Source organism: Phoxinus phoxinus (genome assembly GCF_949152265.1).
Source record: "Phoxinus phoxinus genome assembly, chromosome: 22".
NCBI lineage: Eukaryota > Metazoa > Chordata > Actinopteri > Cypriniformes > Leuciscidae > Phoxinus > Phoxinus phoxinus.
In genome coordinates, this window is record NC_136897.1 from 8,796,634 (window position 1) to 8,810,959 (window position 14,326).

The 14,326-nt window shown below is 34.3% G+C and overlaps 2 protein-coding genes across 3 annotated transcripts; one reads left to right on the plus strand and one right to left on the minus strand.

The window, feature by feature from the left end:
• Positions 1 to 359: 359 nt before the first annotated feature.
• On the plus strand, positions 360 to 11,064 carry samd13 (sterile alpha motif domain containing 13). 2 transcript variants are annotated; one of them, XM_079596803.1, is made up of 5 exons: positions 360 to 503; positions 1,306 to 1,468; positions 1,712 to 1,754; positions 7,239 to 7,350; positions 9,490 to 11,064. In XM_079596803.1, the coding sequence occupies exons 3-5, from the start codon at positions 1,717 to 1,719 to the stop codon at positions 9,631 to 9,633; spliced, it is 294 nt and encodes a 97-aa protein (XP_079452929.1). In that variant the 5' UTR covers positions 360 to 503; positions 1,306 to 1,468; positions 1,712 to 1,716; the 3' UTR covers positions 9,634 to 11,064. The 2 variants fall into 2 exon arrangements, with proteins under 2 accessions (XP_079452929.1, XP_079452930.1); XM_079596804.1 differs by lacking the exon at positions 360 to 503 and having other exon boundaries at positions 1,330 to 1,468; positions 1,715 to 1,754.
• uox (urate oxidase) lies at positions 10,903 to 14,322 on the minus strand. Its single transcript, XM_079596802.1, has 8 exons — positions 14,084 to 14,322; positions 13,776 to 13,988; positions 13,260 to 13,376; positions 12,717 to 12,795; positions 11,830 to 12,016; positions 11,620 to 11,743; positions 11,312 to 11,395; positions 10,903 to 11,039 (listed from the first exon to the last, which is right to left on the minus strand). Exons 1-8 carry the CDS (start codon positions 14,102 to 14,104, stop codon positions 10,965 to 10,967), a joined length of 900 nt encoding a protein of 299 aa, XP_079452928.1. The 5' UTR covers positions 14,105 to 14,322; the 3' UTR covers positions 10,903 to 10,964.
• Positions 14,323 to 14,326: the final 4 nt, after the last annotated feature.

The window sequence follows — 14,326 nt, forward strand, 5'->3', positions numbered from 1 at the left end:
AGAATTGTCAAATATTGTTACAATCCTGATAAAAATCAAGTGGGAAAACAGCCTATTTCTGTTGCATTGATTTCTCAGGTAGAAATAACAGGTTGATTTAAGTCTATCCATGCTTTGTGAACAACTTTGCTCAATTCAAGTGTGAATTGCCACTGTTGCCTTGGCTCTTGCTTGCTTCGTTGGAGACATTTAATATTCAACAATATTATTGATCTGCCTTAGGCTACTTGAGGTGGACGATGACGCAATTGTCTTCTAGAAACAACTTTGTTGTATTATTTACATGTTATCACAAAGCTGCTTTGATACAATATATATTGTAAAAAGCGCTATATAAAGAAAGAACTACATTACCCATCGTTCGAGACTACATTACCCATGATCCCCCGCTCCTGCATTTGTCGGATTGTGCTGGGCGAAAAAAAGCGTAATATTGTTCCAATGATCGGGAATCAATAACATCCAAACCATCTACATAAATCATCCAATCATAAAACAAATTGGTAAGATAAAAGCTTTTCATCCAAACAATTGGAAAGTGTCGTTTTGTTTCCTTAGTATGACGGCAAATGTCATAAATGTGGAGTTATAGGAAGCTAGCTGGCTAATGAGTTCATCATCTGCTTTATTAATCACCACGCTGTTGAAATCCATCAAAAAAACACTTGTAATATATTCAATATATGTTTAGTTGAAAAAATACTTCTGTTTAGCCTGTCAGATAACATCTTCAGTGATACAGTTATAGATATGTAACGTTATAGCAAGACTAATATATTTCATACGTTTTTTTTTCAGTTATTAAAAATACTTTACTTACAATAAATTATTAAATGTTTTATTTATAATTACAAATCACTTCTTTATGTTAAAAAAATATGGCTGTCATTTTGTTTATCGCGTTTCTCTTCATAGACACGGAACCTGTCAAACCAGCAAGGGAAACGCTTATTTTAATTTCCCTTATAACTGTGATATTTTTCGCATGTAATTTAGGCTGTTCTCAAACCTTAAAACAGCATTGAGTTTCTTTATATGATTATAATAAAAATATACATTTGTTAGTAATTTGATTTAGGCTATTTTCTGACAGATTACCTTAATGTTTACAATGTACGTTATGTCCTCTAGTTTCCTCTATTTAACATGTCTAGCCTCTTTTGTGGTCCTGAACTTTTTGGGTTATTACTCACCTGAAGGATCACAGTGCTTAAAATATCGTTTGAGTTAAGTGAAAGAATGCTTGATATTTTTTTTTTTTATTGCTCAGATTATTATTATTATTATTTTATATTTCTTTTGCAGAATCAATTCTCTGACTACACAAAGATTTATTCAGAAGCTTGGAGGTTTGTGTACGTTTATGGAAAATGGGGCATTTTTGCACAGCGGGAGACTGATGAAGGCCATGAGGATACAACTGAACACATCTAATGGAATAGAGCAGTCTCATCTCTCTGACAAACAGGTGAGCGATAGATCAGTTGTTAATCAGATTAATAAGATATTTATCAAAGCAGAGCGTCTCGTTGCACCTCAAGGATTTATCAGAATTTGCACATATGAATTAAATGATTGAATTTATAACAGAGCATTTCCCATACTATAGTATTCCTTAGAGAAGTAGCCTACTACAGGAGTTTGGGATGATATAATTGTATGTATTGAATCGGAATCCATTGAGAATTTTTTTACTCATTTTTTTATCTAGCAGTCATGGAAGCCAAGGAAAATGGGTCAGTGGACACCAAAAGGTATGTGTACATACTAGGCTATGTGATGGGATCAAATTGTAATTTAACGATAATTGCTGAAGCTTTTATCATGGTATTATTGTATTATCGTGGTATTGAATTAAGATACAAAAAAAGTGTTGTTCTCCTAACAGGTTTAATAACTTTTCTTATAACAAAATAACTAGGAACATTTAAATACCATAAAACAAAACACACACATAAAGTTAACAAAGGTTTCAAACAGATAAAGAGCAATGTAACACTTTACAATCCCATTAAGTTAATGCATTAACTAACATTATCTAACAATGAGCAATATTTGTTACTGTTGTTATTATTATTTCTTAACGTTAGTCAATAAAAATACAACTGTTCATTGTAAGTTAATGTTTGCCCATGTCCATTAAAAAATATTAACATATACAACTTTGATTTTAATAATGTTTTAGTAAATGTTGAAATTATTATCTAATAATTATCTAATATTAATAAATTCTTTATAAGTATTTTTCATTGTTAGTTCATTAGTTCAACTAATGAATTAATGGTAACACTTTACAATAAGGTTCATTAGTTAACATTAGTTAACTTCATTAGTTAACATTAACTAATAATGAACTGCACTTATACAGCATTTATTCATCTTTGTTAATGTTAATTTCAACATTTACTAATACTTTATTAAAATCTTGTTAACATGAGTTAATGCACTGTGAACTCACATGAACAAACAATGAACAGCTTTATGTATATTAAATAACATTAACAAAGATTAAAGGGGTCATGACATGAGAAACCAAATTTGCCTTGATCTTTTGGTATATAAGAGGTCTTTGTACCATTAAAACGTCCTGCAAGTTTCATAGCTTAAGACGTCCTCCCCATTATAAACGAATCATTTATTTAATCAAGCTCTAAATACAGCTCGTTCTGGATCCATGGTAAGAAGTGACGTCACGGTACGAAGTGACGTACCAGCGTTTGCATATGACCGCCTCCCGCACAAGACAACTACGCTTTCAGCGCAAGACAACTACGCTCATTTCGTATCATCGTCGCGCCCGCGCGCCGCTCGCCTCACAAGTGTTCAGTCGACGGACAGCGAGTGGGTCTGTGTACAGGGAAGTTACGATGCCGCAGATGTGCTGTTCCTGGCTGTGGACAAACAACATCTTTGAATACGCTGCGAAAGATCCAGTCGTCAGGGAAAAATGGATGCACTTTATTTTTTGCGGACGTCTCAGTCACGGCAGTGTTAGTTTAAGCGTGTGTTCTATACATTTGAAGGATGACTGTTTTGAGCTTTGCCAGAAAACTGTTGCTCAAAGATAAGTCCGTGCCGACTATTCTGGGCTGAACATCGACGACGCAAACTGTAAGTAATGTAGCAGCTATTTAAAACTTTAAACTACTTTTTAAATACGCTGAAAGATCCAGTCGTCAGGGAAAAATTGATGCACTTTATTTTTTGCGGACGTCCCAGTCACGGCAGTGTTCTATAACTGTTACATTTAAGGATGACTGTTTTGAGGAAAAAATCCCAATATGATGCTGGCTTTGCCAGAAAACTGTTGCTCAAAGATAAGTCCGTGCCGAATATTCTGGGCTCAACAACGACGACGCAAACTTACTTTTTATCATGGCTAATATAAACACATTTGTATAAGAGAATCTTGAAAATATGTCGCCTTTCTAGTAGGCCTACATGTGATAGAAAATTAAAAATGTTGCCTTTATCAATGCTGCATCTTCAAATATGGCCTGTGCATGCATTTTTGTCCGTGGTACACCCTATCATTTCATTGAAATTAGTTAAATAATGTTAAACTGTTAGCAAATTAAGCTATAGGATAATTATGCAACAATAATCCGTTTTCAAGTGTCTCGGGTATTTTTTTTTTTATTAATTCAAAATAGTTTCACTTTCCATGTGGACACGGGCGGATCCAGTCTTCGTTGTTGTGGTGATGGATCATTTTCCTCTGATTCCGGCTCAAACATAATAAGGTTTTATCATTGCAAGAGCCATCGCTTCGCATGCATCACCCGCTATTAAACAGTTGCGCCGAATCCGCAAATGTTCTGGCTGGGGGCGTTAATAATTGATGCATAGTCACTGACGTTAGCCAATCATAACAGTGGGCGTTAACACTGAACTCTTAAAGGGGAAACACCCCAAAAACAGACTGTTTGAATCAGAGGATGAGAAACAGGGTGGGAAAAGGTCATAAATCACTACATTTTAAAAGTTTTTTGTAAAAAAAACTATAGTAATACTATTATTGCACCTAAGGGAACATAATAATAAAATAAAAAAACCCATGTCATGACCCCTTTAATAAATGCTGTAACAAATGTATTGCTCATTGTTAGTTCATGTTAGTTAATGCATTAACTAATGTTTAATAAATGAACCTTATTGTAAAGTGTTACCGAATTAACTAATCTTAACAAACATAACTTTTCATGGTATTACTTTACAATAAGGTTCATTAGTTAACATTAGTAACTACCTTAGTTAATGAACTAAGAATGAACAATACTTCTACAGCATTTATTCATCTTAATTCATCTTAATTTCAACATTTATACTAATACATTATTAAAATCAAATGTTGTATTTTTTAACATTAGTTAATGTACTGTGAACTAACATGAACAAACAATGCTGTATTTTTATTAACTAACATTAACAAAGATTAATACATACTGTAAAAAAAGTATTACTCATTGTTATTTCATGTTAGTTAATACAGTAACTAATGAACCTTATTGTAAAGTGTTACCCTTTTTATATATATATATTTTTTAATATTTTATATTTCGATAACATACTAATATAACCTTATTGTAAAGTGTTACTGAACAATGATAAATAATTATTTAGTTTTTAAATAATTTATTTAGATTTAAATGTATGTTTGTATTTAAGTTAGAAAAAAATAGACAGCTAATTCATTAAGTATTTGATGAACACCATAGTGAATACAAAAATCTGATTGGCTGTTTGGAACAATTAAATACTGATCAGAAACAGCAGCTCTTTTGTTTGCGGGGTTACCAGGGTAACGGCTGCATTTCTGCTGTTCCATAAAAGCGTCAGAGAGTGAATGTGCATTTTCATACTCCTTCGTTCCTTCATGCGCTTCTCATCTGTGTTGGGCTTGTTTACATCAGAGTGTAACATCCAATTCAAATATTTCTGTTTTATACACATGATAAAGTCTGTCCATCAGTGGCTCTGAGTCAGAAAGCAGAACTTACCTATGCAAAGTTGGTGTCGCTTCCCTGTAGAGATGAAAATCAATAGGGAATTTAAGAATTTAGAAAATTTTGGTTCCAAGGAATGGACAATTTTTGGAAATAATTCTTAGTTCAGCCCTCAGTTTGTGTTGTACAATACTGGTGAAAAATCAACATCTTCTTTTAGCTCAGTGGTTCTCAACCTTTTTTGGGCCAGCGCCCCCTTTCCAATATCCAGGTCCCTGACTGAAAAATAAAGGTAAAATGTTTGCACTTAGGTTTTATTAGGCATTTAGTAGAGAATTGCAAGAAGCTGCTTACAACCTTACTTAAAAAAAAAAAAATACAATCATGATTTTTCATGAAAAATTATGTTAGAATTGTAGGCCTAAAATACCTTGGTATCAGCTTGTTTTCATCAATGGTAGAATAAATACAATTACAATTAATTTGGATTGTCATGATACATTTGTGTTCATAATCAGTCAAAAAAAATCAAGCATAAAATAATATGAACAATTAAATTATTATTGTATTATTAATTTTAACCATCTTGAAACTATCCAAGTTTCACACTCAGACAACACCAAAATGTGATTACAGAATATATTTAAATCATCCATCAAATTGTCATTTTCTCCTTTCTGTCTTAACAATAATGCCTGACCAGTAAATGACTTGGTGAACAAATAAAACATTTTGGCATTAGGCATTGGCATTAGTTATTGCCTAAAAATGTAAAAGTTTTACTTTATAAATAGAATTTAGTTTAATTCATTTCAAAATTCGTTGCCGGAGTGAATGGGAACATTATTTATTTAAAATATTTTCAGTGTTTCTTAACTAAGTCAATACTTTTTAATGTCTTGTCAACTTTCCATTCCTCCGCTGCGTGATTGCGGTTGCTGGTAAGAAATAATATCAAGTCTATAGCCTACAACTCGTCAAAACTCAGCGAATCACAACAAGCGTATCCCGGTGAGAACACTCATTTAAACCGCACACACACCCGAACTTGACTGCACATCATATTTTTTACATTATTGATAGGCTACTGTTTTCAATCGTAATGTAATAGATATGAACACAAAAAAACTGCCTAGTGCCTACCTACCTTATACACCTCTGACGGTGGACTTGCGGTCAGGAGGCTAGAGTGGCTGCGGACAAAGTTTTATTTTTTTTGAGCGGCTGCTGACGAATTATTTCTATGCGCGCATAAACCATAGGCTGTAAAAAGAATAGACGCGCACACACAATATGACGTCACACTCTGCGCGTATGTTTTAAAAAAACATAATTTAACGTGTTTATTACAAATAAATTACTATGCTTAAAATGAATAAAAGTAAATGAACACAAATTTGAGTTATATTTAAACTCACCCCCCATTAACACCTGAACGCCCCACTTTCAAAAATATTGCTTCCAACAATTGGTTCACAACACCCGTTGTGAACCACTATTTTAGCTGCTCCCGTAAGGGGTCGCCACAGTGGAATTATCCGCACAATAGATTTACGCCCGTGGCCTTCCTGACACAACCCAGCACTAAGAGTGCAATATACTCACTCCTATGGCCAATTTAGCATATCCAATCCACCTAGCCTGGATGTCTTTGGACATGGGGAGAACTGGGGCTCGAACTGTGGACCTTCTTACTGTGAGGCAACAGTGCAAACGCACTGAGCCACCCGAATCCACTTTAGAATAGAAATGCTCTGCCTCTTCTGTGACAGCGGAGCTGTCGTCTGATGTTTAGATGGCCTCTCATTTATTACACAAGGGCAGAGCCATGGCAACCGGACTGAAAATGAATGGTTTGCATGGCAACTGCTGCCAATTTATTTGATAATCAGCATTGATTTTATTTCAAATATTCAAATACTGTCAGTTGTTGAAGATCAGAATATTATTCCAACACTGATTTGACCAAAGCAGATTTTCCCGAACAAGAGCTTATGCGCAAATGTAATAAGTGATTTGTGCACACACACCCTTTCTCCATGACCCTGCCCTTCAAAAACTTTTCAGGCAAACTGATGTCAGCATATACTGATGCAGAGAGGCAGAGAACGATGTCTGATTGGACACTTCTTTTAGTGATTTCCTACAGCACACATGAAACAGATTTAAGCCTAGTAAAGTGATTATTTGAAAGTGATGGAGTGTTATAAAGTGATCACACACAGTATCTTAGAAGATTGTGTAGACATACGGAATGGTTGAATCAGTTCAATATTTTTCACTTCCGAATAGTTCTGTGGAGAATGGGCAGCTTACTGATCCCGCACACTGGGCTGTGGCGGATGTGGTCAATTACTTTAAAGCAACAGGGTTTGAGGAGCAAGCCAACGCTTTCCAGGATCAGGTAGGGGTTTATTTTAATATTCCTAAGTTATTTGCTGCACAGTGTTACACGTTTTTTTGTGTGTTTTTTTTGAAGGACTTGTTTCGTAAGTCATATATATAAATACTATATTACAAATTAAAATAATGGCTTTCTATTTGAATATACTTTAAAATATAATTTATTTCTGTGATACAAAGCTAATTTTCATCAACATTACTCCAGTCTTCAGTGTCACATCCTTCAGAAATCATTCAAATCTGCTGATTTGATGTTGGAAACAGATGTGCTGCTTAATATTTTTTGGAACTTGTGATACTTTTTTCAGGATTCATTGATGAATATAAAGTTGAAAATAACAATGTATTTAAATCTTTTCTAACAATATCTAAAAAAGACATTACAGTAACACATTACAATAAGGTTCATTAGTTAACATTACTTAATGTTTTAACTAACATAAACTAACAATGAGCAATACATTTGCTACGGTATTTATTAATCTTTGTTAATGTTAGTTATTAAAAATACAGCTGTTCATTGTTTGTTCATGTTAGTTCACAGTACATTAACTAATGTTAACAAATAGCCACAAACTTTTGAACGGTAGTGTATATTGTTACAAAATATTTCTATTTTAAATAAATGCTGTTCTTTTTTTACTTTTTATTCATCAAAGGATCCTGAAAAAAAGTATCACAGGTTATAAAAAAATATATTAAGCAGTACAACTGTTTCCAACACTGATAATAAATTGGCATATTACAGTTGTCAACATTTGAAGTGGATAAAAAAAAATCAAAGTTGTCCTAAGACAAGAATGGGTATTGTTCAAAATTCATGTATAACTTCGATGAAAGTTCGTTTTGATCGACTTCAAATGTTGAATGATTTCTGACGGATCATGTGACACTGAAGACTGGAGTAATAGCTGATGAAAAATCAGCTTTGCATCAAAAAAATTAATTATATTTTAAAGTAAATTAAAATAGAAAACCATTATTATTATTTTATTTCTATATTTTTGATCAAATAAATGCAGGCTTGATGAGCATAAGAGACTTATGTAATGTTTGTAAAAATAGCACTGTTTCCAAACTTTTGACATATACACGGTACACATATACATATACAAGACATCCTTGACTGGAGAGAAGACATTATTATTCCTCATATCAAACTTTAGAATTGCAGGGATATTTTTGCCTTGCATTTTCCCAAACATTTCCTAAAAGGTCTGACCAGCACTCATAGAAAACGGTGCAACAGTGTTGCAAAATACGTTGCATTGTGCACGTTTCAAAGTGAAATGTTCAGTGAGTGACGCTAAAAACCTGTTTCGTTTTTTCCGGAACAGATGAATGCGAAAATGCCAACGTTTTATTACGTTTGAGTTTGTACGAATCACAGCAGTTCTGAATTGAAATGTCCGGTGAGTGACGCTAAAAGCTCAATGCTGCATTATAAAATAACGTACACACTAAACCTTAAACCTACTCGATAGTGTAAACAAAAGCAAATGTGACATAAAAATGCAATCATAACCATGGCAAGCTTGTTTTTGAACTCTTGTTTTTGAGCTCTTTTATAGTGTCTCGTCTTTCACTGGATTCGTACCCGAGCTCTCCGCATCACAAGCACAATTCTGTAGCTGAGCTATCGAGCAAGCTTAGTACATCAGTAAAACCGAACATATGGAGCTGGTTAAGTGATGAAAACCCCAAAGTATATTCGTTTACAAATCATGCACAATGGTAAAAACTAGTGTTTTGAGGTCATAACATAATTGTGCAAGGAGCCGCGTGAAAATTAGTCTTAATTAATTCATAATATATCCCTGTAATCGTGTGAAAACAATTAAAAGTGCTTGCTGTTTTACAACATTGTTGTAAATGTACAACATTTACATTGATATGCACTTTTGAATGCCTCCATGTTCATCTCTCAACTACATTCAGCTGTATATGAAATGGTCATGGTCATTTGACTACAAATTTCAAAGTGCAAGCCATAACTATTTTACAAGACAACCATAGTATAAACCGATTATGATGCGATTTGGGGTTTTATACTTAAAAGTTGTATGATGAATTCAATAATATTCATGTTATTATTTTGTCTTCTGTGTTTCTGTATTTATTTATTTTGCTAAACTTACAGGAAATCGATGGCAAATCCCTTTTATTAATGACTCGTAATGACGTTCTAACCGGACTGTCAATAAAACTGGGTCCTGCACTGAAGATATACGAGTATCATGTCAAGCCTCTCCAAACCCAACATTTAAAAAGTAACGTCTCGTAGCTGCTGCAGCCATGTGGACGCATGGAAGACAATCACCGCAGTGCAGGGTAACTGCAGACAGAACTAATACATTTTATGCATCTTGATAAATAAACATGGTGAATTTATTGCTTTTAAGGTCTCATTCTGCTGTACAGGCACATTTACAGTTTTCAGCCGACCTATGTTTAACAGTGTGTTCCTTCAGATTTGACTTTGTGTGCTTGTCCTTAAATCATTATTGCTTTTAAGATTAAATGCTTGGTTGAATAATGTGATCTGTGATGTCTGAGACGTTTCTGTGTAATGCATGAAGTTCGTTTTGAACGGAAGTGAGATTGACAACATTGCTGTCACAGTTGAGATTTTCTCAGCTTGTTGGTGTTTATTTCCCTTTTTGTTTTTCCAGTTTTAATAGATAAAAAGTGTGTTGAGATAAATGCACAGCACAAATAATCAAATGTCTGAAAATTATGATAAAGGCTGAGCGCGTGAGGTTTGTTTTCAGGAATCCTGTCAGAATGACGGTGCTTTGTGCTGCTATTAATTCTGTTTATTCATTTCGTTCTGTAACCAACAATGTGATTCCTGATGAATTGGTGAACTGTTGTTGTTGACAGACAGCATAACACTGTAAATCTAAAGCAGTTTGTGATACAGGGTGTTTAAAAAGAGGAAACAAAGGCCAGTGTAGCCTGCAATAAATGGTGCTTTTTCAGATTGCTGAAACAATCCACTACCTGGTCCTCATTACAGTTTAACTTCCTTTGTGTATGTGAATAATAAATGTAATAATCAGTTTTCCATTTAAAACAATCTCCTAAAACAGTCAAATACCAGAAACATTACTGGCATGTATTGAAATGATTAACTGATGCTGTTTTCTTTTTCTTTCATTTTTCCCCCCTCAATGTTGATCCCTGTATTAGTGATCAGTGAAATAAGATGATGAAGCCAACTGATCTTTAATGTTAATAATGTTTTTCATTGAACCACGGCTGTAAACACCTTTCACCTCAAATCTATTTTAATTTATTTTCTCTTTTGAAGAACACGGTTATAACTCTGAAAGCTATAGAAATGGATTCAAGTTATAATGTTATAAAGATGAGAACACTGTTTATTGACCCACAGTTTTCATTTATTAATATTTATCCAAGAATAGAAGGGAGTTCTCATTTTAAAAAAAAATGTATTTGTAAATTTTATTTACTCGTGTGATTACACACAAAAAAAATCTATCTGTAAAAAATGTGTTTGTTGAATATTTAAACAGATACCCATGCTAGATTGCTTTATAGATTTTATTTGTTTTATGTATATGAGATGTCTAGTTTGTGAATCTTGCCGGTCTACATTTTGGCTCGTGGTTTTCTGCGCACAGTGCCTGTGATGTTTCCTGCTGGATTATCGAGAGGAAGATAAACCTGAAATAAAAGCACAACAACATAATGTGACATGTAAATGAAATATAAAATACATACAAAGCAACACTCCACATATCTTCATACGGGATAACAAAGTGGTTTGTAGAAATGTGGCAATAAAGTCATTTTAAGAGTAGCAGCCTCAAAAGTCCTGATTTTGTCAGAGCCTGAAAACTCTGAACTTTGTTCTGTCAATACAGATATTCAGACTCATCTGAACTGATAACCTGTGTGTGACTGGCTTTTTCCCCAGGATTTTCTCTGTCACTCACCTCATCCTTGTTAGTGAGTCCCATTTTTGTCATGTCAATGACAAAATAATGCTGATTCGGCATAATAATCTCGATTTCCTCAACCTATTGAATTCAGTTGATGACAAGACATAAAAGCACATTTTTATGTCATGGAATAATATATGAATTCCTAGTGTATATAAATGAGTAACATAAAGCAGTAAGCCACTCAAGGTCATGCTTTGGTTTTGGGCTTTGTTCAAATCACTAACCCTTAGTATTAACATTAGTAACAAACGTTTTTGCACTTACACAAGTCACACAAAACTGAAATCAGTTTGACTTACCTGTGGAATTCTGTCAAGTACCAGGAGTTGTGTATCGTACAGAGTTTTCTGAACTGAAGGAGAGTATTCTCCACGATCATAGGGTCCCGCAAACTTCTGAATGATGGTGTCCTTAACTGTTTTCCTACAAGGACATTTTCATTGTACAGTATACAAATATGACATAACATGTATCACGTCCTATGGCATGTCTAAAAGTTTTGCATTTACCATGCAGTGTCAAATGCCACGTTTACGTGAGTGTTGTAGCGCCATCTTGCATAAACAGAAGTGCAGAAGAATCTGTCCTTTGCCTCTGTCAGAGTGGTGAAACGGTCCCGCAGGAAGCCCACAAATCCAGACTGAGTAGTCTTCAGTACCTTCATATCTCTTAGACCGCTGTGGACCACTGGAGTCACTGTCAAAAATACATTTAAACAAAAAAATTTGCTCAAATATTCTTTCCCCTTTAAAGGATTAGTTCACTTCAAAATTAAAACTTACCCCCACATCATCCAAGATATTCATGTCTTCTTTCAGTCAAAAAGAAATGAAGGTTTCTGACATTCCAGGATTGTTCTCCATATAGTGGACTTTAATGGGGTACAATGGTTTGAAGGTCCAAATTGCAGTTTCAATGCAGCTTCAAAGGGCTTCAAAATGAGATGGAGTTTTTCGTACCCTTTTTTTGTACGTCAGGTTACCATCTGACCTTTCCAACGTGATAACGTAATGAGTTAAGTTGTGGACGTGCAACATGAGCATTTGTGGTTAAAAAGTGTATAAATGTTGTTGTTTTTTAGAAAATGACAGATCGTTTCTGTAGATAAGACACTTATTCCTCGGCTGGGATCGTGTCGAGCCCTCTGAAGTTGCATTGAAACTGTAATTTGGACCTTCAACCCGTTGGTTCCCGTTGAAGTCCATTATATGGAGAAAAATCCTGGAATATTTTCCTCAAAAACCTTCATTTCTTTTCGACTGAAGAAAGAAAGTAATTAACATCTTGGATGACGTGGGGGTGAGTAAATTATCAGGACATTTTAATTCTGAAGTGAACTACTCCTTTAATTGTTTTCAGACCACCATCACTAGTTCGGAATCAGATTTGTACTCACTACTCAGATGTTGTTCGACCTCACAGAAGCGGCAGGCCTCAGGGCAGAGGATAAAAGCATGTGTGTGCTCAACTCCATTCTGTTAAACACATACATAATATTTTGGATATAAAAAACGTGTTAATCGGCTATAGCATACTGGTAACTTTAATGTATTTCAAACCAATTAATTAAAAAAGAATCAGTCATATAAACCAAACATGTATCATACAAAATGAAATCTGCAAAAAAAAAAACTGTCCTAGAGCTTTTCTTAAAATTGACCACTTTTGTAGGTAATTTTTCTATGAATTATAAGTGATCATTTTTAGTGGATATATGAAGTTCCATTTAAGTTTATACAGGCGCAGTTACAGGTGTTGCTTATTCACATTGCAGTACTGTGAATATTATTGACTTTTGTATAATACATTGCTTGTGATGTTCCTCATTTGTAAGCCGTTTTAATAAAAGTGATTAACTAAATGATGAAATATATATACAAATATCTCATTTGTTTTTGAAAGCCACTGCAAATATTCTGCTTTAGCGGTAACACAACACCTTTTCCAGTCTCTTCCAGGGAACTTCATCAATGTTGACCCTCACTCTTGTGACATGATTGAATGCTGTGAGGAAATGTTCACAAATATCCAGGGCAAAGCCCTCAAGGGTCTTGATCTGCAAGACAAGAAATATTATACACAGGCATTGCTTAAAACAACTAAACATCAGCTATTTAATTACAAGATGATTAAGTTGATTTAATAACCAATTCATGGAACACTTTGTACATTTGACATCTCTGTTGATTTATTGAAACTAATGCTGGTTGGCATACACTGTAAAAAGTTTTAAAAAAACTGAACTAACCGTGAAAAAAAAATACTATTTATTAATATTAGTATCCTAATGAAATCAAGTTGATTCAGTCATATTAAATATTTGTAGGCTCATTTAAAATATTCGTAAAAAAAAAAAAAAAACTTTTATTTATTTTATATATGAGGGGGGATTTATTAATGTAGCTATAAATCAAATCACTTATAAGAGCGAAATTAAACAAATAAAAATACCTACTCCTTTAATTTTGGCGAGAGCCTGGACCGTGTTTTTGATTGTGTCAGTTGGGATGATATCAGAGTTGTCTCCAGTCAGATAGTCTTTTTGGGTCTTCAGGGTTAACTGGACATCTGCTATCAGCTCAGTAATGTGGTGATGAGATCCTTCACGACGGATGTGAAGAACTTTAACCGTATTTTTCCCATAGCCCGTCCTCACAAACTCCACATTCTACACGAGACACATTATAAAATAAAACTGTATAAAAGATGTGTACATGACACATCCACACATCTACAGTATGAATTAAAATTAAATGTATTTACCTGATTTGAGCTAGTGGCCATGACTGTAAATGGAGTTACTGCAGACTACACCAGTCGTTGGAGGAGGTTTTTGAAGGAGGCACCAGTTTTATTGTTTTGTAATGGGTCCAAATGATCAATGATCTTCCCCACCTCCTGATTTGCTGATAACCCTCCAAAACAAGCCACCTCTCTCCTCTACCTCTGTCCTTCTCAATTGACTCAGTGACCACAGTCACGTCCTTCTCCACCCCATCCATAACC